Here is a 27298-nt window from a genome sequence, read left to right as displayed (position 1 = left end):
TTACCTTCTTTAGTCTGTTTTGTATCCCCCTTTCAACCTTTACCAGATCATATAATCGGACGATAAACGTTTTCACCATGGCCGTCACCAGCTCTGTATCGTAGGACCCTCTGGCTCAGTCCATCAGCCCAGTTAAGTCTTCACCAGTCACCAGTCAGTATCTCTGCTCCTCAAGATAGATGTCTGAGAGCTTCCTGCATCTACATCACTGCCTGACAGTCACAAACTAACCAGCAGCCCACACTCAGTGCTCTATCTCCTCAAGGTTTACCAGAACAGTCACACACTCGGTGATGAGAAATCTACGTTCCCTAACAAGGGACAGTATGAGAGGCTGGACGGAATTGGACACTCATCTGGGACCAGATTATCAGTGAGCTTGTCTACAGTCCCACACACATTGTCAAGAAGACTGACAATGTGTGCAGTCTAGAGCTGCCATTTACCCACAAACAAGTGGTTATAATCCCATTCAGCAATGCCAATAAATATGAAAGAAAACCAACATATGAAAATGTCATTTGTCACTTTGTCAACCGAATCTAAACTTGCAGCAGGTGATGTGATCTCATTGTTTGAAATTCTGTTATTGTGAGTCAAACAAAACAAAAAAAAAAAAAACTGGCTAAATCAGCATTATTTGAAACATTCTGCCTGAACACTAAAGTATGTTGAGTTTTGTTCAGTTTATCTTTCAAGATTTCCTGGAATGAATAAAAACAAATTTTTACATGAATGCGCTTTTCTGGTACTTATTCTGTCATGTGACAACCTTGAAAATATTAGAGATTAGTGTCGACAGCGGGGTTTTGGGTAAATTGTTTACATTTTCACACGTGAGGACTACACTTGGAACAAAAACAACAAAAAAAGGACATTTAACAGTGGTTAAACCCAAAATGTTTGTGAAATGAAGCTCAAAGAAAAAAAGATTGACAAAAAGTTTTATTATCAACATGTAGCTTTGCTGTTTAAAGTCGCCATTACTGGCATCACCACCACTGACATAACTAGATGTCAGCAAAGTAAGCTGATGAAAAATGCTTAATTAAAAAAAATGCATCAAGTTTTAATAATAAATAGCTGCAAACTGACTAAGTTTATGATAGCTTTTGAGAAGCCACCTTAGCAAGGAGTTGATGCCACAAATTAAATTCAATTTTCTACCAAATAAGATGAAAATATTTAGATACAACAAACACAAATGACATATTTTAAGTCACTGTGTACATGTCTTGAAAGTCTGGACATTTCTGAGTGTCCTCTGCGTAAATTAATACAAATGAGTTTATGTGATGGTGACAAAACAAAGGTTTAAGCCAACTATTTATCAACTGATCCCATAAATAGCAGAAAACAGAAGCACTGCCCCCTCCAATCACCCCACACATAGATCAGGAGTAAACATATCACGTAGACAAACACAGACACAGATCTGGACGTCTGGAGGGAGTTAGACAGACTGGGACCATCGGCTCACCCCTGCCCTCCTACAGAGATACGTTCTTGCGGCGATGGTTTGCGAAAACAGTTCTCAGTTGTGTTTTAATTTGTTTTTAAGTGGCAGCCAGTGGAGGTCCCATTGTGTTTGTAGGATCATACAGTCCATGTCTCATTTCCCGTCCATTTCTTCAGTTTTGTGGTAGTCTTTGGATTATTGTAGAAAAAGTATACTAAAAGCCATGATGACACAGCAACAAGCCACCCAGGGACTCTTCCTCTCACCTACAAGTACATTAAAATAGAGGTTCACATTATTCACAACAAATCGCTGAAAAAAAAAAAGAAATGTAAAGAGCATAAAAATATCTCACCTATTCTGGCACATTTCCAGAAAATTCCTAGGAGCCTACGAGAGAAGTTGCAGAAACATCAAAAACAGGAAAAGTTTTTCGTTTATGAAAACAAAAATTACTGTAAATATGAATAATAAATACAAAGATAATGCCTAATAGTTTGAAGAGGAATGTGATCTTTATCTAAGAAACCACATGAACCCTTCTCCATGTAAGGAATACAGGTGCTGGCCAGTAAATTAGAATATCATCAAAAGGTTGAAAATATTTCAGTAATTCCATTCAAAACGTGAAACTTGTACATTATATTCATGCAATGCACACAGACCAATGTATTTCCAATGTTCATTACATTTAAATTTGATATTCATAAGTGACAACTAATGAAAACTCCAAATTTGGTATCTCAAAAAATTAGAATATTCTGAAAAGGCTGAATATAGAAGACACCTGCTGCCACTCTAATCAGCTGATTTACTCAAAACACCTGCAAAGGCCTTTAAAAGGTCCCTCAGTCTTGTTTTGAAGGCACCACAATCATGGGGAAGACTTCTGACTTAACAGTTGTCCAAAAGACAATCATTGACACCTTGCACAAGGAGGGCAAGACACAAAAGGTGATTGCTAAAGAAGCTGGCTGTTCGCAGAGCTCTGTGTCCAAGCACATTAACAGACAGGCGAAGGGACGGAAAAAATGTGGTAGAAAAAAGTGTACAAGCTCTAGGGATAACCGCACCCTGCAGAGAATTGTGACGACAAACCCATTCAAAAATGTGGGGGAGATCCACAAAGAGTGGACTGCAGCTGGAGTCAGCGCTTCATGAACCACCACGAGGAGACTCATGAAAGACATGGGATTCAGGTGTCGCATTCCGTGTGTCAAGCCACTCTTGAACATGAAACAGCGCAAGAAGCGTCTCGCCTGGGCCAAGGACAAAAAGGACTGGACTGATGCTGAGTGGTCCAAAGTTATGTTTTCTGATGAAAGCAAGTTCTGCATTTCCTTTGGAAATCAAGGACCCAGAGTCTGGAGGAAGAGCGGAGAAGCACAGAATCCACGTTGCATGAGGTCCAGTGTAAAGTTTCCACCGTCAGTGATGGTGTGGGGTGCCATGTCATCTGCCGGTGTTGGCCCACTCTGTTTCCTGAGGTCCAGGGTCAATGCAGCCGTCTACCAGGAAGTTTTAGAGCACTTCATGCTTCCTGCTGCTGACCAACTTTATGGGGATGCAGACTTCACCTTTCAACAGGACTTGGCACCTGCACACAGTGCCAAAACCACCAGCACCTGGTTCAAGGACCATGGTATCCCTGTCCTTGATTGGCCAGCAAACTCGCCTGACCTTAACCCCATAGAAAATCTATGGGGTATTGTGAAGCGGAGGATGCAATACGCTAGACCCAACAATGCAGAGGAGCTGAAGACGACTATCAGAGCAACCTGGGCTCTCATAACACCTGAGCAGTGCCACAGACTGATCGAGTCCATGCCACGCCGCATTACTGCAGTTATTGAGGCAAAAGGAGCCCCGACTAAGTATTGAGTGCTATACATGCACATTCTTTTCATGTTCATTCTTTTCAGTTGGCCAACATTAGAGAAACAAACATTTTTTCATTGGCCTTTAGAATATTCTAATTTTCTGAGATACCAGATTTGATGTTTTCATTGGTTGTCACCTATAAATATCAAAATTAAACGTAATAAACATCGGAAATACATTGGTCTGTGTGCATTGCATGAATATAATGTACAAGTTTCACGTTTTGAATGGAATTACTGAAATATTTTCAACCTTTTGATGATATTCTAATTTACTGGCCAGCACCTGTAGTCTTCCTGGATAAATGAGAGGGATGTCTCATCTCTGGTGACAGCTGATGCTGATGTAGCATTCCAAATCTTTGCTCCGTCATTTTGAAAATGCAAATCTGAATGTGTGTGCGTGTGTGTGTACTGTTTTTCTAATCTTTCATACAAATCAGATGGTGTCAGTCTAACAAAAACCTCCTGTATTGAGTCAAAAGATTTAAAAAAGTAAGTTTTTTAAAAGAATATCTTTGAACGTACATATTTGTTTTTCTACACACACACACACTTTGATCAGGAGATATTATCTCAGATTAAGGGCTTTTCCACAAATTTAGTCACAAAGAAAGACACTTTATTTCTTTGTAAACAAATCAGTGGAGCAGGTAAACTAATCGTTCTTTCCATTTGCCACAGCCCCTGTGGACCCTGTACGCATGTACCCGGGTATATCACAAAACGATGACATGTTTCTATGGTTTGACCTGTCACAAAAGTGTAGATGTACAGGACTAAAAACATCCTCAAAAACTCTAACCTGCAACAAAAATGCTCTGACGTCACATGTTTGACCTGTGTAACACCCTTTGTTTTTACAAGCTCACTAACTGCTTGTTGGAAAAGATCAAAGGTAAGGGACGGTTACTGGAGCAATCTCAATACTCGCACTGCGCCCTTCAGCAAAGTTCACATGGAGAAAGTGCACAGTAGGGTTCGAGTGCGTAGTACACAAGTGTGCAAATAATTGCGGAATTGAGACAGGGAGCATTGCGTCATTGATCGCAACGCATGCCTGGATGCTGGTCACTGTGAAACTTTTTTCAAAAACCGTTATTAACAACATTCAAACAAACAACAAAGCAATTACGGTATTTGAAATAAATTTAACTTCATTGCTGCTTTGTCTAAAACATTCAGAGCATCAACTAATCCTCGTAAAATGAACTAATATCATTAGAAAATACATATTTTCAGAAAAGGAATTTGAGCCATTTCTCCCGCAGCAATGTCTTGTGGGTAATACCCTTGCCCGAGGTCCCTGAGGTCCGCATCGCTGCGGACTTGGGTGAAGTGCAGATTAAGGGTGCAATGGGGCGTGGTCAACTTCCGCACTTGAGAATCGGGACACCCTACGCACTCACACCCTTGGCCGGGAATGCGCAAATGAAGGGTGCAAGTGCGAGTATTGGAATTGGGCCATTGTCCACCACCTTGTAAGTCCACAAGGAATGTTTTTGTGGCAAAGACGTAGACACTTTTGAGAAACTACTGCCACCTAGAGCTGGGTGATAGGGCCTCAAATCAGTGTGATTGCAATAACAGAGACATGGTTAACAGATGGAGAAACTGTGGATGTGCCAATAGATGGATATCAGTTCTTTAACCTAAATAGAAACAATAAAAAAGTTGGTGGGGTAGCTTTGTACGTATGTGCAAATCTAAAATGTAATAAAGCAATTGGTTTACTGCATAAAACATTTTTAAAATAAAAAGCACTACTTCAAGTATATAATTCCTTGATTGCACCATATATGACTTATTGTATTGAACTCTGGGGAACAATGTATAAAACTCATACACAATCACTTTTGTTACAACAAAAAAGAGCCATAAGAATCATTACTCAGTAGTTATAGAGCACCGACCGGTCCATTACTTGCTGAGTAAAGAGTATTAAAGTTTCCAGGTTTAGTGGTGGATCATAACATTAAAATTCATGTATAAAGCTCATAAAAAATCATTACCAATAAATATTCTAATGAAATTTGAAAAAAGACAAAGTTGCTACAAGCACAGTGTTTCTGTTTATGGAGTCAGGATATGGAACAGTCTGGAATACGTAATGAAAGAGGCCAAATCAATCATAATGTTTAAACAGAATGTAAAAAAACGATATGATAAGAAATTATATGGAATACTCTTGAGTGTATTTATCTTTTTATTTTTTCTGTATTGATCAGCAATGATTTCAAACAAAGGTATTGAAACTCCATTCAAGGATTGTTAGTTAATTAGTGGTAAGCTGCTTGGTAGCTGTCTCAGTAATCTTTGTTAGCGAGTATGTCTTTATTTTTTGCTAAGGCTGTGAATGGGGCAGATTACATACAAGATTTTCTTCTATCTGCTCCTTTTCATTTAAGCATTTCATTATTTTTATTATTTTTTAAAGTTACTATGTTTTTAAATGAAATAAAAGATGAAAAAAAAAGTTAAGACATAATGAGCAGTTCACCTCGATAACGAGATATGGACGATAACTACCCGTGCGGCTGGTTGCCGTCGCCATCCACTACCCATTTGCCCCCGCCGCTGCTTCAGCATTTGGATAGTCCTCCATATCCATAACCATCTTTCACTTCTAGTTGGACTGGATGAGGTGGAGTCACGTGACTCCACCCCATCCAATTTGTAGCACAGCATCTTAAAAGGAACATGAACATCTTTTTGATTTTTAAAAAGACCTAATGTATTGACATGAGAAAAATGGCAGTGTTAATAGACATAAATCCAGAAATATTTTTATGTATATAAAACCCACCGCTACTGCCACCTATGGGCTTGGCATGCCTATGAATGTGCTTCACAATGCTCTAGATTTTTCACTGCAAACGAGGTGGTGTGTTTTTTTCCTAGATGGGTCAGGTAGAATATTCAAATATCGATATTCGAAAGTGCATCATATACAAAATAATTATTAAATGATTTATTATTCATGAAAAAAATAAAAATAAAAATTGGTTGATTTTATTCACATAAATGATGACCAACATTATAACCACATGGCCTGACATTGACTAGGTCAATACTTAGAAACATCCCTGAACCTTAGGGGAATTGGATTCTATGACCTGTTGTGGTTTATGGCCTCAAATTCCGGTAGAAGATACTTCCAAGTCCTGGAGGTTTGTTAGATTGATGCCACACAAATTAAATAATCTTAATTGTTGGTTTGATTGCATAAGAACTTTGTTAAATCTGACTATTGCAAAAAGAAAGTGCTGCCAAAAAGCAAAATTAAATTATAGACATTTCTAACAGATTGTAACTTCTCTGAATGTTTGAACTTACCCAGTCTTATTTTTGTCCAGCAGGCTGGGAGCCAAGGCTCTGATATATGCACAAGTACAGATCAGCAGGAGAATCACAGTTAGCAGAGACTGGAAGTTGAAAATGGCTGACTGTAAAAACAAAACAGAAAGACACGTTTAATACAATAATGTTAAAAGGAGCTCAGCGATATTACAACATCAAGACATGGGAAAACATGGAGTCCATTTATATGACTATTTTGGAGAAAGGTTTTGTTGTACATTCAATATATGCCCAATATATTAGACTCAAGAAAGTAGGAATGTGTACTGGTGAAATTCTGGCGATATGATACGTATCATCATATATTGCGATACACTCAGCCAGATGATATTAGCAATTTTTTTTAGACTGAAATTATTGTATGAAAATTTAATAAACTGTCCAAACTGATACGTAAAATGTTTAAATGGGGTATCTGGGCAGCAGTAGCTCAACAGGTTGAGCGGATTGTCCAGTAATCGGAAGGCTGCAGATTCGATCCCGGCTCCGGACAGAGAATTCTGCTGTTGTGTCCTTGGGCAAGACACTTAACCCACCTTGCCTGCTGGTGGTGGTCGGAGGGACTGGTGGCGCCTGTGCTCGGCAGCCTCGTCTCTGTCAAGTGTGCCCCAGGGCAGCTGTGGCTACATTGTAGCTCATCACCATCAGTGTGTGAATGTGTGTGTGAATGGATGAATGATACACTGTAGTGTAAAGCACTTTGGAGTCCTTACTCTGAGAGGCGCTATACAAGTGCGGGTCATTTATCATTCATCATAATAGAGGGATTTACAATTCAGTGGTGGAAACAAAACCTATTGCACACTGCTGCTAACTAACGTTTGATTTGCACCAAAATAATAAAAAAAAAATAATCTTTGCATGTAAATTCTTCCAAAAATTTGATACACGAATTTTGAATATTGATAAATCGCAGGAAAAAGTATTGCGATATATTGCCAAATCAATATTTTCTTACACACCTACAAGAAAGGGTCAAAGAGATCGTGGTCAGTGTGGCTTTTTGATCTAGTCTGAAAATTGTGTTTGCTATAAATAATAGTTTATACGTGTCTGAGTAAGTGGTATTGGGTCACAAGTGAAAACAAAATAAGCAGTGATGTGTCCAGTTATTAGAGGTTGGCAATAGATTCCTGGCATGAACTAAAACTATCAGCAAATTTTGTCCAAATTTCATTTATTTTAAAAATACCATAAAATCCTCTTATACATTTTTGAATTTTAGACAATAAAAGCTAAGACATTTTTAGTTAATTTGATTTAATAAATCATTGCAGCAAACGAGGATGACACTCAAATCACGACATGTATTAGTAAAGTAAATGACAATATTAGCAAAAAGTCACAACCCCTTTGCACATTTTCACTCAACTCCATATTGAGGTAGTACATACAATAAAACACCCCATATCTTACTTGTCCGTGGCAGCATACGATTGAAAGTGCATGCTTTGGTGAAACAGACACTCCTGTTTTATCAGACTATTAATGAATAGTGCATCTACACCCAATAACATTTTCTTGTAGTCTAGTAAATCACAAATCTTAAAAATTAAATTTTCACACAATTATGCATTTATCATTTTTGTGCTTAGATTCTATATTTAGTGCTGTAGCTGTTGTGACTGCTCATTCAGTGAAGTAATCTCACACTCTTCAACTTTAAGATGCTTTTTGATAAAAGTCATATATATCATGTACAATAAATAGACACACAAATTTGACAGTTGTAAATAATTCCACACAGGCTGTGAAGATAACAAACTGGACTGGTCTCACAACACAGACGCACTGTACAGGAAGGGCCAGAGCAGGCTCCACCTCCTGAGGAGACTACGGCCTTTTGGGGTGGCGGGGACACTCCTGATGACCTTCTACGACTCTGTGGTGGCATCAGCAATCCTGTATGGTGTGGTGTGTTGGAGCAGCAGCATCACAGAGAGGGAGGGAAAAAAGCTGGACAGGCTGATATAGAAGTCCAGCTCTGTCCTGGGCTTTCCTCTGGACTCAGTACGAGAGGTGAGGGACAAGAGGGTGCTGGCAAAACTCAGATCCATCCTGGACCATGAGTCACACCCCCTGCAGGATGCCTTGTCTGCTCTGGAGAGCAGCTTCAGCAACAGACTGATCCACCCTCGCTGTACGAAGGAGAGATACCGCATGATCGTTCCTCCCTGCTGCTGTTAGACTCTATAATAGCCACTGCTAATAAAAGCCATACATCTGTAACCTTCCACTGCAAATATCATATTTTCAAAACATGTGCAATATAACTACTACTCTCATTACCATGTGCAATAATTAACTTAACTTATTATGTACTCTTGTGCGATATCTTGTGTGCTACTGCTGTTATCCTGTGTACCTGAGCCATTGCAATATTGCAATTTCCCCACTGAGGGACTAATACAGGTATTCTTATTCTTATTCTTTACCCACACTGACAGGCAACTGTCTGCAGGTGGAAAAGAAAATATAAAATGTACACCACACACCATATCATATAATAAAATTGACTGTCGTTTATAGATCTTGACTCAGCTGAACCTATCCAGTAGATGTAATCTCTCTTCTGCGGTACAGACGTCATTTGTGCACTGCAAAACTCAGAATTTACATTTAGTACTTTACTAAAATACACTTATGTGGAAAAATAGCTTATACATTATAACTTTGTGACCTTTCTGAACTAAGACACTTCCTATTTCTTCTTTTGTAGTAACACATTTTGTTGGCATTCCTAACCAAGTGACAAACAAAATATTTCAAATTCTTGCAATTGCAAATGCAGCTAAATAATTGTAAGGCAATTATAACGTCAGTTAGTCGTTTAAATGTGTAAACAAATATGAGAAAACAAGTTTATAACCACTCATCCGTACTATCCTCTGACCTATCAGCAGCAGTGGTGCAGCTACGTGGCACGTTCCGTAAAAATTGTACGATTCCTACCATTTAGTGACTTCTGAGGCATTGTCACAGAAAACAGCCCAACCTTAGATTAAAAAAAATCTATTTACGTGATGCTAGAGATGGATTATAATTTAATTGTTGAGAATATAAGTGACAGGATAGCGCATTTTTGCTAATCGTGTAGCCTATTAGCATTACAACCCACCAAAACGCACAATTACTTCATGTCCCAGTTCACTACTGAGGCAGACTGTACGCTTACTTGTAGCACAGATGGTACCCGATCGTTGTAAACAGTAAAAGTAGCATCTTGTGGAAATCAAACTTACCATTTTTGATGGAACTCAAAGCCACATCACACTTCCTGCCCTCTGGAACTTACGTAACGTCCCCGAAGATGGCTTACGCTACGTACGTATTTTACGTAAGATGTCTACGTCTGTTCGTTGATTGGCTAAAAGGAGCCCATGAGTTGAAAGGTTGAAAATATCCGAGTTGGGAGGAAGAGAGCTGAAATACCTTCTGTTTGGACGTCGCAACTCAAGCAGTGCTGTAAGTTTTTTAAAGGGAAAATGCGCCTTGTGTGTCCCACCTTCAAAAATATTTAGTAAATGTTATAACCGAAAAGCAAGAAAAACGGAAAGTGTAAAGGAACTTCCTGCTGTACTTTGTTCCGCTCGTTGTGCACTTGGACAGTTCTATTTTATGGAAGAAATAACATCAGGAAGTTGTATTTATTATCGTTATTATTTAATTTTAGAGATTTTTAAATAGAAAAAAGTGAAATCTTCACCTCGTGTGGTGTGTTGGCTACATTGCCCATGAGTGATGGAGCATTCAGATTAATGATTAAATTTAGTATGCATCAATGGATCCTGACATAATTTATAAACATTATTGCTCTAGTGGTGAACAGTTTTGCGGACCATTTCCATTAATACACCTCATTTCCTAATAAACCAAATCAGGCTTTTTTTTATTTAGAAGTAGGAAAAGAACAACAAAAACAGACAATACCATGTTTTGTCAGTAGCTGTAGACCTAATACAAATTCTAATTTAAAAGATTACCCATATGATGTCCTTCTAGACAAATTAGTCTTATTGTCTTGCAGTGACGTAAACATGCATGTTTGTGGTTTCCTTTTCCTCAAAGTTTTCACAATGAAGGTCCCTCCCATCCATTCAGCCACACAGCATCTTGACTGCATTTAAACCGTGTTTTGCAAATCCCTCTCGACTCTTCCTTCTCAGGAACTCCTAAAGACCCCTTCATGTGAATGGAAATGTGTCAGACTGTAAACCACACATAAATAGTCTTTTGGATTTTGACTGCTGGAGCGCAAGTGTAAACAAGCTCACATTCCTCATAATATGATTCACTTTTATAGTTTACAGTGCACTGACCACTTTAGGCATCGGGCCTTACTGTTGTAGACTGTATATGTGCAGCTTTTTTTTAATGCAATGAAGGACGTTAGCAGCGTAGCCTCTTGTAAAATTCAATAATTGCATTTTAATTTTAAAATGTTTTTTGGAGCTGTTGACTACAAAAATTTGATTGTTGCATAAAAGTAGCAGTTTTACTCAGAAATATAGTGAGCATTCGATAAATTGAAACGATGAGGATGAAAGTGAGGCCACAGTTTATTGGAGCTCTTTACTTAAAAACCATATTGATTCAAGTCGGGAATATAGTTAAAAACCAGGAGTGGACTGGCCATCTGGCATATATGGCATTGTCTCTGTGGGCCGCTTACCCAATGTGGGCAGGTCCATGCCTATCCCTCCGCTCTCACGGTTGGCGAGACAGAGTGATTTTCCGCAAGTATGATTGATGTATGATATGCTAATAGTATGTAAAGGTTTTGTCATTAAGAGTTAAAACTGATGTAAATAATTTCCATTAATACAATTAGATGCCAGTATTAGGCGATAATAATTATAGTTCATAGTCTAGAAGTTTACACTTGACTGGAATCAAGTAAAATTTCCTTTCAGAAAAAGCTAAACTTGCACTTACATAATGTTGACTTATTTAACAAAAAATAAAGCAGGGATGGACAATATATCGGCATCAATATCGGTATCGGCCGATGTTCGTCATTTTTTTACATATCAGTGTTGGTTTGATAAATAAAGCTGGGCTGATATTAACGACCAATATTTTTTCCATCTCGTCTCCATTTGTTTGCCTGTTTCAGAGGGTGAGGGGGGTGATGTGTAATTGTTTAGTCATGTGAACAGTGAATGAAATCTTCTCAGAACCGTAAATGTGTGTGTTGTGTGTGCATAATAACGTAAATTCAGCTTTAATCATTTTCATTCTATGCAAAATCTGCTGATTTTTGAAGCATTAATGTCAGTAAATCAGTATCGGCAAATATCGGTTATCGGCCATAACAGTGATCTTAATATCGGATATAAGTATTGGCCCAAAAATTTCATATCAGTGCATCACTAAAAAAAAAGGTTGAACTCACCAAATCATCATGACAGATGAAGCTACACCGCTTGCTTTGGAACAATGCAGTAGCAGAGAAAACCTGCATCTTGCCACTGATGTGGGTTTCACTTTGACATTTGCAACCTAGCTAAACAGTTTTATAGACCAGTCAGCCCTTCTTCATGACAGCATCCCTTCCCACATGAGCAGCCTTCTGCTCTTCTGTTCTACACAATTAAGACGAACAAAATCTGTGAAGGGCTCACCAAAGGGCGTGAGATGTTCACTCAGCCTCCAAACATCCCAGATACAAATCTAATGGGATGTGATGGTATTTGCGGGGGAGGAAGTCATATCCCAAGACTCCACCCCACCACCCACAGAAACCAAATGATCTGTTGTTAATGAGATCTTCCTGGACTGTCCTAGATGGGCTTTTTACACCCTCTTACTAGTCAGAGCTTTGGAGCCAGATAAGGGACTTTATGCACGTGGTCTTTATGTTATGGCTAATTAGAGTTGCCTCCACAGCTAAATTACAGTATGCCTTTAGAGTTGTTTAAGTATCATTAGAGTATAATTATAAACAACCACTTATTAGGAAGAAATCGAATTTCCCCTTTGCAGCAAAGGTAAAAAATAACTTCAGAGAGCAAGACAAAGATGTTTGCACACTCATTTGGGTTTTACGTTTAGTTTTAGTCATTATCGAACACTTTTTGGTGGTGGTGGTGGTGGTGGTGGTGGTGGTGGTGGTGGGGGGGGGGGGTATATATCATAGCACCATTTCTCAGACTTAAAAATTTACCCACATCACAGCTGAGTGCCAGGCGTAATGCTTATGTCCTGATATATATACCTCCCCGGATTGGATAACAGCAACACAACTCTACCACTGACTTGCAATGTGGATGTTTTATCTCCACAAATAACACAGGCCTGGAGGAGTTTCTGTGGTGTGGCGAAGTTGCTAATGCTAATGGTTAGCTTAAACTAACCGATAAGTCTATTGCTGATTACCTGATGTTAAAACAACAACGGCCTTCTCTGTTGCGAGTCAAAATTGGTGAGTTCATGAACAGTGTGACGTAGATCTGTGATTTCCAAATTCTAGATTTTCACCATCATTTTATTTTAAACTTTTATCAGAGGCTAATGCAGTAGATATGTGTAGGAGACCTTTTTTGTGTTTGGTCTGCATGAAAAACTCAGAGTGACTGATTTATAATCAGAAATGATCATTAAAAATAGTTTTTTTTTTCAGTCAGCCACACTTTTAATGAATGATTGGGAAGACTAGTCCTTTTTGGTTTTGGTTTGGGATTACTGATATTCCGAGGACTTTTGGGATATTTCTGTGCATGATGGAAACACAATGGGGCAATGCTGTGGAGATTGGAATTTCCTCCAACCCATACGGTAGCCCAAACATTGGTGACATGGAACAAAGAACAAAGTAGATATATGTTTTTAAGAATATCAACCCTGGAACACTATCCTGTACAATACTGCAGCAGAAATGGAGGAATAAAATGGCCAATTAGACCATGTTGGGTCACAACTCTTGAAACAAGTTGGTAGTCAATAAGGCGACAAGAGCTGCGGATGACGTGCGTTGGCGCCATGCAGGAGTTGTTGGATTTTTGAGTCATTATTTGATTAATCAAATTAAAACAAAACTACAAATCAATCCTTTTATTATTGTTTACAATGAAATGTGATGGCACTGAAATGGGCAGGTTAAAATTTAACATTCTTTTTAAAATAATCTAATTGTATATTTGTGATTTTTGTCCATAATAATTATGGAACCACACATTTATGTCCTCACTGTCGTTTCAGTGTACAAAGTAGGACAGCAAATACGTGGAGAGGAGAAATAAGAAGTCTCTTTTCCAACATGCCGTTGTTATATGGCAGCACTGTTTTAATGCCTGACAGGACATAATAACAGTGCACTTGTCATAAAGTTCTTTTCTCCTCACAACAGTTGTATAGGGTGGAAAGCCCTGTGAAAACAACAATGGCAGGACAAACCTAATTGTCTGTGTCCATTAAGGAAGAGTTTCCCATCCTGGATTTGTTAACTTTCTGTGAACTCCTCATTTAAAATATAAAATGCTTTAAAAAAAAACTTTTTGTAACAAAATTGCATTGCTCTGCTCTGATTTATGACTTGCAGTTTGCAAACCAAAATGAGCTCAGTGGTGTGCAAATGTTTCATGTAGACTTTGTTTAACCACTGTCACTCAGAAAAAAATATCTTTTGCAAGAGTATTTCAGCTCAGACAGGAATCGGCATGGTTTAAAATGTCACAGACGCACTTAAATCATGCAATCACATTATATTTTAATGGTGTTTACAGTTTGGTACAATATGAGAATTGCAGAATTCACAATGAAAAAGTTGAGCACATTTTACAAGAAAAGAGGACAAAGGCGTACGTGACAGACCTCAAATGTGGAGTTAAACATGTCCGTGGCTTATAGGTGGGTCGAGTGACTGAACAGATGCTGACAGCCAGATTTCAGAATCATCTTTGATGGCTTTGCGCACCTATCCATTCCTGACAGACGGTACTGTTTATTTAATTGACATGTCCTTCTGTCATTACCACGGGGTCATAGTACCTTCCCAACAGATGTTACAGTAACTAATGAGTAGCTGGGTTCACTTTATGAGGTTAAAGTTGATGCCTTCAGCTGCCTCCATGTTACAGCCACGCCCCCTTCTCAAAGCACAAAGGGTCGACTTGAATCTGCTGAAAGTTTCTTTGTGCATTTACTCAAGAGACACAACACAGGTATAATTGGGTTCCATTATGGATACGCTTGATCCCTCTCTTTCTCATTTTTATGTGATATAATACTGAAAACAGAGCAAGCTGTCACTGCTTTATGCCGTAACTCATTGCGCACCGTTTACAAGGGATCATTTTCGTTAGCCAAGCTGGACATGTTTGAAAAAAGTAACTGCTAATTTAGCTGTCCTTCTCCCTCCATCTCTTGCCCTGTGTTTAAGTAAGGGAAGTTGTCCGATGCACCTCTCACTTCTTGTGGAAGCGGTAATCACACGATGTGGATTGGCCGGCCGTAATCAAGTAAAAGTTTCTCAGGCAGGTTGAGAACAGCTTGTACCTAAATAGTGAACTGAATGGGCTTTTTAGGAAGCATCACATGAATTATATTGTAAAGCTTTGATCAGCGTTTTTTATCTTTACTCTGCTGAGCAGCAGCTGTTTCTAGCTGGGGACTAAAGCTTAACTGCAGTTCTGAGTCAAGCAGTCAAGTCATTAGTCAGAGGGAAAAGTGGCTCGGACTCCTAATCAGTGGCTTTTGGTAAATAATGATTCGGTGGGAACTATTGAGTGAAGGGACCATAAATGAGTTGATTTGACCTGTTATCCTGTAAAAATTTATAGATAAGACATCACAGTTCAGTTTTTCCCATCTATATTCGGTCCTTTTCTGTGGTTGCCTTTCTAACAGTCTCTGCCCACAGCTGTTCAGCGCTAGGACCAATCAAAGCAGCGAACAACGTGACAGGGCAGTGCACCATACACGATGAGGACGCAAATACATCCTTTTTCGAAATAAATGACTCAAGTACCTCTATCTGCTCATGTCTTATTAGAAAAGCTCAAATCTAAATAGTCCAAAGTTGATGCCAAAGCCATTTCAAATGAGCGGCGTTCTTGAGCCGATTCCATCTTTGTAGTTTTTCTCTGTCGCAGCGCTAGCATTAAGCCCACCCAATTAATGCAGAGCACTGATTGGCAAGACACAACACTGCTTGGGCCAATGGTAGACCTTGGAGTTCACCTCTAATCTCTTTGGAGATTGGGTTCTTTGGTTACTGTCTGTGTTATTCTTTTCAATTTGTTATCACTTTTCTAACAGCGGCCAGATTCAGGGAGGATTTGCGGACCTTAAACTTCCAAACACTTTGTGCAGCTGCAGGCAACTTTAACATCATCATTTAACATTTAATGCAATGATCAATAATTGTCTCTCTGATCTCCCAAGTGTACTCTCGATAGTTTTCTCTGGTCCACTTTTACTGTGGTACACACACACACACACACACACACACACACACACACACACACACACACACACACACACACACACACACACACACACACACACACACACACACACACACACACACTCCAAACAGCTCTGTGACTACCTTTCACCCTTTAAATACAGACTGACTAATCACAATATCAAAGACGCCTGTGCAGGACAGGACACACTTTAGTTTTACATGTCTATGTTGTCAAATTACTGTATAATCTAGGATACCAACGACTCTTGGGGAGTCATTATTCTGTTGAATTTGAAATTATTGTTGGACTTCTACTGTGTGATTTTCAGTAATTTTTCATTTGTTATTAATTTCTGAGTTATTTTGTGACAGTCATTACATTTCTTCATAATGGAGGGGTACAAACAGCTTTATCTATGTCTGTAGATGAATGAACACACAAAAAATACAAAGATCTAGTTGATTTTTTTTAATAATAATCCTGTATTTATCTTTAACAGCATGTAATTTCCCTGCTGGTGGTAGGCAGCCCCACACTTCCAACATGAAACCTGCCAAAACCTGTTAATCTTTGTGTGGTCCTACTGACTCAGTAGGACCCCCCACTGAAGACACACACAGCAGCATTTATTAGGCAAATCCAACACATAAAACCATGAATCACATTGATGCAAGTGGAGATTAATACAAACTGACACGCAGACTGACGGCGGAGGTCTTTTCAAATGAGGTCCTACAACTGAACACAATTCCTGGGTTTGATGGTGTTTCTGTTTTTATACATTTACATTGCATTTAGTTTCAAGCTTCTGAAATAACAGTAAAATGTTTTTTTTGCAGGCTTTAAATTTCAAACATGAGTGGTACCATTCGCCAGATTTGTCTCCGTTCCAACCCGGCTACCCCCCACTTCCTGCGAGTGGACTGGGCTGAAGATCTGGGTGCTGGCTTCACATTAGTTCTCACTGATGGCCGCTCCACATGGATTGGAGAAGGTAAAGATTTCAAACAAATGTCTTAAAACTAACTTATGTCACATATTTAGGCTTAAGTGTAATAATGAGACTTGGTTTTTTACCTGTTGATTGGTCTGCTTTGCCACCAGGTGTGCCGGTCATCAGGTTGTCTGAAACACACAGACACCTGGCTGACCCCGTCTCATAAAGATCTAACTGTTCTATTGCTTTAAGCAGTTGGACAGCAGTTACCTTGTTCCTCTTCACTCCTTGGCTGCATCCTTGGCTGCAGCTTACAGGTGTATGAAGTAGATTAAGCTCTACAAGGCTTGTCTTTGTACACGGAAGTCCATGCTGAAGGTCTTTGTGTGTGTTAGTGTGTATTAATCGTTACATATATACATGACTATGTATTCTCCGATGGGACACCTGGAACATAACTTCCCCGGAGAGTTTATTTATTTATTTTTTTATATCCATCTGCAGAGCTGAAAGGTAGATATGTGGTAGTGACAGTTTTGTGTGGGCTTCTGGGTTGTCTCGTCTCCGTGTTTGATGTGTTAATTGGGACCTTCCAAGTGAGTACGAGCAGCTGTGCAACAGCTGATGACATTCCCCTTGGTTTCTCTGTATGCTTCTTTTCAAATCTGCATTGGCATGCACTCATGTGTTACAGCATAATTAGTGTTTGTAGTGTATTTTTTTTCAACAGTCCTCTGTCATCTCAAAGCTGCCTAAGGTTCTGTTTAACTTTGCAATTATACAAAAAAAAAAAAAGAAAAAAAAAAGAAAGGTATTCCTTAAAAGAAATTATTTGTTTTTGGTTGCTTTGTCAGTTTCAGAGGATGAGGTGACAAGGGAAGCCAAAGACTTGGGTGTTGCAAGAGAGAGATACGTTGAGGATCTACTGCAAGCTTTAACAAAAAGTGAAGAAAGAAAGCCAGAAGATGATGAGGAGTTGTACTCATTTCACATCTCTCCAGATCACAGTCTTCTATCATATCAGAAGATCTCTAAGAACATTTGGGTGAGCTAACATCATGATACTAAGCAAGTGTTTTTGAACCTCATTATAATTAGCATATTAAGTTCCTTTGATGCTCATTTTACATTCTTGGTGTTCTCAAGTGTTTTAAATGGGAACCAGTCCGTCATTCACCCATTCATGCACACGTTCACACACCTACAACTACATTTTAGCCAGTTGTCCTGGGGTACACTAACAGAGGCAAGGCTGCTGTACACAGGTGCCACAAGTCCCTCCGACCACCAGCAGCAGACAAGTAGTGTGGTGTGTTTTGCTTAAGGATGCGACTGGCATGGATGGAGCTTGGGTTTGGATGGACAACCAGCTCCTAACCCGAGCCTCCTTTGGGCTATTATAAAAATTATCGAGCCATGCAATCAAAATTGCATCACAGTTTCTGTTTACACTGAAGTGCACCATGCTTCCTGCAATACCTTTCCCAACCAGTGGGGATTGCTATAGAGAAAACAATATAGCTGCCATGTTACGTCCTCTATTGGTGGATAGGGGAGGGGGGAAAGGGAGTAACACAGAGGCATGTTTTAAACAATGATTTTATTAAAAGGATTTTAAAATGACAAAACGCTCCAAATCTAAAAGTACTTAAAACATTGTGTTAAAATGGCCATGGGTTTACGTTTCAAACAGACATCCGAATTCTTCCAAACATTCACACACAAAGTCCACTGACTATACACAAGTTTGGGAGCCAAGAGGAAGCCAGCACTCTGGTCCCTCGTCTGTTAAAAACCTCTAAAAGTTGTTAAGCTTCACCAGTTTAAAGAACTAAAACCCATTTAAAAGCCTTTAAAACACAAACAACTGGAGCACATGCGAGAACTGGCACAGATCCAGTCTCTCCCATCCTCCTGGCAGCTCTCCCTTTTATGCTGCTCAGGAGGTGATCAGCCCAAGTGAGTACAGCTGTGCAGGTAGGAGGAGGCAAAGCACTGATTGTCCTCTGCAGTGTCCGATTTCTGAGACAAACAGCAACAGCTGTAACACTTACTCCCTTAAAAGAAAGAAAAATGTAACACAAGTTCAACCACAATTTTTTTCTTTCACCTTTGCCCTCCATGGCTTTTATCACAAACACTCCCAGGGGCCTCATTTATCAAGCTTGCTTACGCACAAAACGGGGTCGGAAAACTGCGTAAGCAACTTTCCACGCAAACTTTGGGATTCATGAAAGAAAACTTAGTGGGAAAATGTGCGCAACTTTAAGTTGACTAAGGACCTTGCTTACGCACATTTTGCACATGGACAGCACCTGCAGTGCTGCTGCTGAGGATAAAATTGTGAAATCCTGCAGCATTATCACTTGTACTGCTTCGTTTTCACACAGAACAAGACCCCTCACATGCGCACACACGTGTGCGCACACACACACACACACACACACACACACACACACACACACACACACACACACACACACACACACACACAGAGCCTGAAGTGCAGAATACGGAATGCAGAAATCAGCAGGGGGACAGATTGAGATAGAATGTCATGCGTCTGTGACAGTGTGTGTGTCCTGTCACTGTGACCCGATTGATCATGCGCCCTGGCTACTTGGACAAGGGAGATCTCCGTTTGGCTGACTGGTTAGCGTGCGACTTTCACCCGGGTGTCTGGGGATCGAATCTTGATCGGATCACTTTTTTTACATCCGCCACAGATCTCTCTGAAGAACTCAGCATTGACGGCTTCAGCAACGGTGTGCCCCTCCATGGATTTTCTCTTTGCAAATGTAATGATAGATATGAATTACATTTAATTAAGGACCATAAGACATTAAAAATTCATATCTAGTATGAATTCCATTTTATGGACACTGGGTTATTTAAAAAGCACTTCCATTCATTTCTCCACCTCACCCACAAGTACCTGAATTTCTGCTTGTGAAATAGTGCTTCCTTGATCTGCGGTCGTGATCGAAATGCTGCAACAAGTCGGCTTATGTATATGCATGAGATCCACAAGGCACTTTGCGATGACTCTTTACGGCAGTAAGTGGGCGTGGTGAGGGCGGGATGTGACTAAAATGCAGCTGAGAAACATTCTCGTTACGCCGGGGACACACTGGCCGCGGAAGAGCTGCAAAAATGGGACTGCCTTCATTCGGCGCCCTTGTTAAGCTATTCTATAGACCACATGGGCCGCCGAAGCGCTGCGAATCGCCTCGCGCCGGCGCTCCAGCTTGCACCGTGCAGCGATCATTTCGGCGTCGGCTCTATTTTTTTCGCAAGCCGCGGGTGAATTGCGTCAATTCTGGCAGGAAGTCAAACCTAGACATAAGAGGCAGGCCGGTAAAGTTAATAAAATAAAGCATTTCAAAATAAAATTACGCAATCAAATGTGTTCGTAATCAGACACTGCAGAAAAACCACACGAACACGCACACATACACACATCGAACTCGTGTGCGTGTGTGACCGCGTGAAGGGGTGTGTGGTTTTGGGTGTCTTTTCACGGAGCAAACAGGACAGAGAGGCAGAAAGTCTGAGGCAAGCAGTTAAGATAGATGACTTTAAATTAATTATGGAAGTTGAGAAACACAAGGAGCTGTACGACCCCCGAAAAACACGGTTATTTACGTACCCATTTCAGAAGAAACTGCTAGGATACAGCTGCAGAATTTGAGCGGGTTCCAAGAGATTCAACTGGCAGAAACATAGGTTCTCTCTCTCACACACACACACACACACACACACACACACACACACACACACACACACACACACACACACACACACACACACACACACACACACACACACACACACACACACACACACACAAGGTGTTTCCACGTTCAAGGAAAATATTTATTTATAATATTATTTCACACACACACACATACGCGCGCGCGCGTGCACAAACACTCAAACGTAGAGGAAAAGAGCTGAGGAAAGGCAGAGAGGAAATGGAGGACACCAAGTGTTTAAAAGAAAAACTACAGCTGAGCCGAGGCGCGCCTCGACTGTGGCGCGTCTGATCTGAACTGAGGAGCGGCGATCAGCGGCCGAATTTCGTGAGCGATTCGCTTCTCGGCGCTTCGCGGCGCTTCCGCGGCCGCTGTGTCCCCGGCGTTAGTCTCCGATTTATGAAGTGGAGATTGCGTGCAGCTGTGCGTACTCCATGTTTGATAGATCACAAACCTACTTCGCGTAGTTCCTTTTTTTTTTTTTTTGCTGAGCTTAAGTATGTTTTTAGTAAGGATTCTATGCAATGTTTGATAAATGAGACCCCAGGTCTTTTGTCCAACAAGAATTCCCCCTAGCTAATCAGAGGAGTCCTAGCTGATCTCCACCCTAGTCTTCATAGGGCGTAGACGTGGGCCGATTAAGCACAAATGGACCAGCAGACAGGACAGTCCATCCTTCCAAATCCCTGGGGTGCTCCCGAGATGGTAGAATTTCCACCAACGCTAACCTCCATAACCCCAACACTAGAAAAACAAAAACCAGAACGCATCCTTAAGAGGGTGTGCTCCTACAGCCTATAGGGAATTCACTCTGTTCACTTTAAATTTTCACAAGCACAACAGAATAAAACAAAAAGGACATACTCACAATACCTGAGAGGACACAGCTGACCACACATCTTAAAATCCTCTGAATAAAACCTGTTTGCAAAAAGCACATGCCATTAAAAGTCCTTCATGGGATGGTTGATATCCCAGATGAGCCCCCATTGTGTTACAATCCAGGCTGTATAGGTGGCCTGGTGTAACAATTGAGGACACATGTTCTCTTGTTAAAAGTAAACATCATTTATTTACATAAACATAAACACAAAACACAGATTATCAAAACACAGACACATCAGCAGCAACTCAAAACTAGTAGTAGTAGAATGGCAGCAGAAGAAGAGTTCACAGGAAACACACTTTTCATACACAAACATGAACTGAAATCCCTCTTTTTTTCTCTCATAGCAGATATTAAAAGCACTCTGGAACCCAATCCCAGTACTCACACTGCACCCTATGGTCATTTGTGAAGTGCACTTGGAGTAAGTGTGCCGTATGGGTTAAAGTGCATAGTACACAAGTGTACCAAATTGGGACAGGAATCATTGCGTCATCGACTATGACACATGCTGGGATGCTGGTCGCTGTTTGTGCTATTAAAAAAAAATCTTTATTATCAACTTTCAAACAAACACATTTCCTATTTATTGCTGTCCACAATAAATCTTAGTATAAACATTCAGAGCATAAAAAAATATCATGAATTGTCTTAAATGGAACTTATTTTGTTAAAAATAAAACTTTTCAGAAAAGGCACTTGAGCCATCACTCCACTTTCTTCTCACACAGCAGTGGATTGTGGGTAATACACTTCACTGGCCTTGATGAAGTGTGGCTCAAGGGTGCTGAAAGGGGCGTGGTCACCTAATTTGATTGGATGTCCTTTTTCTTTTTTTTTTAATCTTCATCAGATAAATGTTTTCTTTGTTTCTTTGAGGCTCCAATATTATAAACAGGATACATTAAATATTAACTAGGCATAGCATGTCTTCTGAGGTGTAAACAAGGATTGCTGTAAAGCGTTACTTCTTGTGAAATGGGTGACTTTGTGGGATTTCAGGTCACTGGTCTGGAGAGAATCAATTGGAAAAGGTAGTGTTCTGCCCACAGAAAGTGGAGGGGTCTAAGAGCTCATTAATTCACCCTGGATAGGGTCGTTTCTGCATCTACTAGAAAATGATTTGAAAATATGAACTAGTTACTTAGTGTGCCCTAAAATTATAGAGTTAGTCTCTATATCCTGGTCTACTTTTATGACCTTATTTCCACCCAGGCTAATGCTGGACCACAAGCTACTGCAGGCTACCACAGAAGTGGTTTTCAGTGCTTAGATTGAGTGGTGTACATGTATCAGTGCATCACCCTTAAATCCCGTAACATTATGCCCCTGTTATCAGTTCTCCCTGAGGACAAGCACCTCTAACAACATCCAACAAAAATAGAAAGGAAGTCCTCTTTTTACAGAGGGGGCTGTTTAAAAGATAAGGTTTATGGTCTCCCCACATTATAGAAGGGTTATAAAGGTTTCACTCCCCTCAAGCTGCTGTGAAAAGAGCCGCAGATGCTGTAGGAGCATATGAGTCTAGGTCTTGCCATGCTGGATCACAAGCCATCACACAAGGAAACGAATGATTGTTAATGAATGTTTTGTTAATATTACCACTAATCTGTAACACTATTAAGTTGAGATGCATTGGTGGTTGAGAGTTAAACCCCCGTTTACTCGCTGTGACAGATGTTTGATGATGTTTTTCATGCTGCTATCCAAGTGGTTAGAAGTAGCTTTTGCCCCTAGGAGAACAGGTCACTGAAGGTCCCCTGGACACTAAAGCAGAGCTGACCAGAGAAAGAAGGGCATGAGGTTAGGAACACAGTAGAGACTATAAAATCCTGACTTATGGACAGGCTTGTCTTTGGGTTTAATCTTAAGCAACCTTTGACTGGAAACCTCCCACACTTCTCCTCTTTAATGTCTGTTTCCCCCTGAGTTTCTGTATAAAAGTATAGCAAAGTAGAGCTGCCACCCATGCAAAATTAACATTAGAGCTATATCACAGTATAATGAGAAAAATGTATTGTTCTAACAATACAGTTTTTAAGTTATTGAATTTATTCATGAAAGAACTCATGGAACAGGCCTGGACATTAGGGCTGGGGGTAAACGATTATTTATAAAACGATTATTCTGACGATTATTTTATCGAATAGTCGACTATTCTAATGACTATTTAGAAAATTAATCTAATGATTATTTTTCTATTGCACAATTAACAAAAACCAGAAAATCTCAAATAAATTCCTCAAAAAAATTGATAAATTCTTACTGTAAGAGAATAAACACTACAGGCCTTCCATTTTGTATAACACTGCGTTTATTGTGTTGGTTGGTTATGTTCTGGTGACGTGTAGAACTTGGGAGTGCAGGCTGCTGCCTGAGAGGTGGTAGAAGATGGAGTGTCTCCATGCTGCTTTGTTTTGGTCACTTATGTGCGTGAGGCGAGTGGTCTTACGGGTTAAACCAAACTCAGGTGATATTTTACACTAAACCGAAAACCCACAACACTCTAAATGTAATAAAAGGGAGATCTACACCACAAAAAAGATGAACTCTAAACCAAAACGTAACAGCTTATCCCAACGCAAGAAGCTGTTAGCGAAGATGCTAACAGTAGCTTTACCAACATTAAGTTCAAGTTACCAAGTTTAAATAAACCAAAAACACCCGGCAGCAAACAGACCAGCATGGAGGAGAGACTGCTACCACCAAAACAGCTCTCCTCATGTCTGAAAGAAGCTCCTTAATGAAGGGAGAAGCGCTCCCGGTGATTTTCTACATCTGCGGTAGGCACGAAGCAGCGCATCTGACCCCGGAAGTTGTTGTCCGTTGCCGGGAGACGAAGGGGCAAAACAGGAAAATAATCTAGTAGTGGACGGACGTTGTTCCGGGTCTTCGGTATTTGGCGGAGATGTTAGTGAAGGCGGAGAAGAGGGCGAACTAGAGGAAAAACAGGCAGATTCCTCCTCTATTTACAAACTCCTGGGGATGCAACAAGTGGGCGCGGTGCGTCGACTTCCGGATCTGACGTCGAAAAATTTTTAGAATCGAGCCGTCGACTTCGTCGAGGCTTCGCTACAGCCCTACTGGACATAAGTGGCAGTACCCCTAACTTAATATTTTGTTGCACGGCCTTTTGAGTCAATCACTGCAGTCAAACTATTCCTGTAACTGTCAAAGAGACTTGTGCACCTCTCAGCAGGTATTTTGGCCGACTCCTCAGGAGCAAACTGCTCCAGTTGTGTCAGATTTGAAGGGTGCCTTTTCCAGATCGCATGTTTCAGCTCCTCCTCTTTGAACCGTCACCTTATCGTGGTGGATGAGTTTGATTGCCCTAATGATCCTAGGAGCTATGTTGTCTGGGGAACTTTGTGCCCCTGGTAGGATCTCCCATGACAAATGGGTCTAAGGTGAAGGGTGAGACAAAGAACGGTTCAGAAGATCTTTCATGGACGTAAAAACAAAGTCGGAGTACCCGGCCCGGAGGGTTACCGGGGTCCCACCCTGGAGCCAGGCCTGGGGTTGGGGCCTGTGAGCGAGCACCTGGTGGCCAGGCTTTCGACCATGGGGCCTGGCTGGGCCCAGTCCGAACCGGATACATGGGCTCATCCAACTGTGGACCCACCACCCACAGGAGGAATATGAAGGGTCCAGTGCAGTGTGGATCGGGTAGCAGACCGAGGCGGGAGACTTGGCGGTCCGATCGCTGGACAAGGAAACAGGTTATTGGGACATGGAACATCTCCTCGCTGGCGGGGAAGGAGCAGGAGCTTGTGGCAGAGGTTGAGCGGTACCGGCTAGATATAATCGGACTCACCTCGACACATAGCATTGGCTCTGGAACCCAAGTCCTTGAGAGTGATTGGACACTCTCCTTTGTTGGAGTTGCTCCGGGTGAGAGGCGGAAGTCTGGGGTTGGCTTTTTTTTAAACCCCAAGACTCTCTGCCTTTGTGTTGGGGCTTACCCCGGGGGACGAGAGGGTAGCTTCCCTGCACCTTCGGGTCGGGCAACAGGCCCTGACTGTTGTTTGTGCTTATGCGCCAAATATCAGTTCAGATTACCCACCCTTTTTGGAGTCCCCGGGACAAGTGCTAGATAGTGCTCCATCAGGGGACTCCATTGTCCTGCTGGGGGACTTCAATGCTCACGTGGGCAATGACAGCATGACCTAGAGGGGTGTGATTGGGAGGATTGGCCCGCCTTATCTGAACTTGAGTGGTGTTTCGTTATTGGACTTCTGTGCAAGCCACAGTTTGGCCATAACAAAAACCATGTTCGAACAGAAGGATGCCCATCGGTTCACTTGGTACCGGGGCAGCCTAGGTCGCAGGTCGATGATAGACTTTGTAGTCATATCATCTGACCTGTGGCCGTATGTTTTGGACACCTGAGTGAAGAGAGGAGCGTAGCTGTCAACTGATCACCACCTGGTGATGAGTTGGATCAGATGGCAGGGGAAGATGCCGCGTAGACCTGGCAGACCCAAACGCATAGTGAGGGTCTGCTGGGAACGCTTGGCAGAAGAACCTGTCAAGACGGTCTTCAACTCCCACCTCCGGCAGAGCTTTGACCGCGTCCCGAGAGCAGTGGCTGACATCAACTCAGAGTGTGCCCTGTTCCACTCTGCGATTGTTGAGGCAGCTGTTGCTAGCTGTGGTCGCAAGGTGGCCGGTGCCCGTCGTGGTGGCAACCCCCGTACCCGCTGGTAGACACCAGAGGTTCAGGGAGCCATCAGTCTGAAGAAGGAGGCCTACAGGGCGTGGCTGGTCTGTGGGTCTCCGAAGGCAGCAGACGGGAACTGGATAGCCAAGTGGGGTGCAGCAGTGGCAGTTGCCGAGGCAAAATCTCGGGCGTGGGAGCTATAGTCGGGCGGTGGAAGGAATACTTTGAGGATCTCCTCAATCCCACCTACGCGCATTCTGAGGAGGAGCCAGAGCCGGGAGACCTGGGGATGGACTGTCCAATCTCTGGGGCAGAAGTTGCTGAGGTAGTCAAACAACTACACAGCGGCGGAGACCCGGGGGTGGATGAGATTCGTCCTGGGTATCTCAAGGCTATGGATGTGGTAGGGCTGTCGTGGTTGACATGTCTCTGCAACATTACGTGGTCATCGGGGGCAGTTCCAGTGGAGTGACAGACCGGGGTGGTGGTCCCCATCTTTAAGAAGGGTGACCTTAGGGTGTGTTCCAACTATAGGGGGATCACAGTCCTCAGCCTCCCTGGAAAGGTCTACTCCAAGGTACTGGAGAGGAGGGTCCGATCGATAGTTGAATCTCAGATTGAGGTGGAGCAATGTGGTTTTCGTCCTGGCCGTGGAACTGTGGACCAGCTCTATACTCTTGCAAGGGTGATGGAGGGGGCATGGGAGTTTGCCCAACTAATCCACATGTGTTTTGTGGATTTGGAGAAGGCTTATGACCGTGTCCCCAGGGGCACCCTGTGGGGGACACTCCAGGAGTATGGGGTGGGTGGCCTTTTGTTAAGGGCCATTCAGTCCCTTTACCAGAGGAGCGTGAGTTTGGTTTGCATAGCCGGTAGTAAGTCGCACCTGTTCCCGGTGAGGGTTGGACTCCACCAGGGCTGCCCTTTGTCACCGGTTCTGTTCATAACCTT

General features: G+C 41.5%; 1 protein-coding gene across 1 annotated transcript; it reads right to left on the bottom strand.

Annotated features, from left to right (window-relative positions):
* Window positions 1-927: 927 nt before the first annotated feature.
* Window positions 928-10038, bottom strand: tmem167a (transmembrane protein 167A). The gene is made up of 4 exons (XM_015972494.3): window positions 9942-10038; window positions 6676-6785; window positions 1815-1849; window positions 928-1725 (listed from the first exon to the last, which is right to left on the bottom strand). The coding sequence occupies exons 1-4, from the start codon at window positions 9942-9944 to the stop codon at window positions 1655-1657; spliced, it is 219 nt and encodes a 72-aa protein (XP_015827980.1). The 5' UTR covers window positions 9945-10038; the 3' UTR covers window positions 928-1654.
* Window positions 10039-27298: the final 17260 nt, after the last annotated feature.

This window comes from Nothobranchius furzeri, chromosome 17 (genome assembly GCF_043380555.1).
Source record: "Nothobranchius furzeri strain GRZ-AD chromosome 17, NfurGRZ-RIMD1, whole genome shotgun sequence".
In the NCBI taxonomy this organism is placed as follows: Eukaryota; Metazoa; Chordata; class Actinopteri; order Cyprinodontiformes; family Nothobranchiidae; genus Nothobranchius; species Nothobranchius furzeri.
This window is presented reverse-complemented; position numbering and strand designations above follow the sequence as displayed.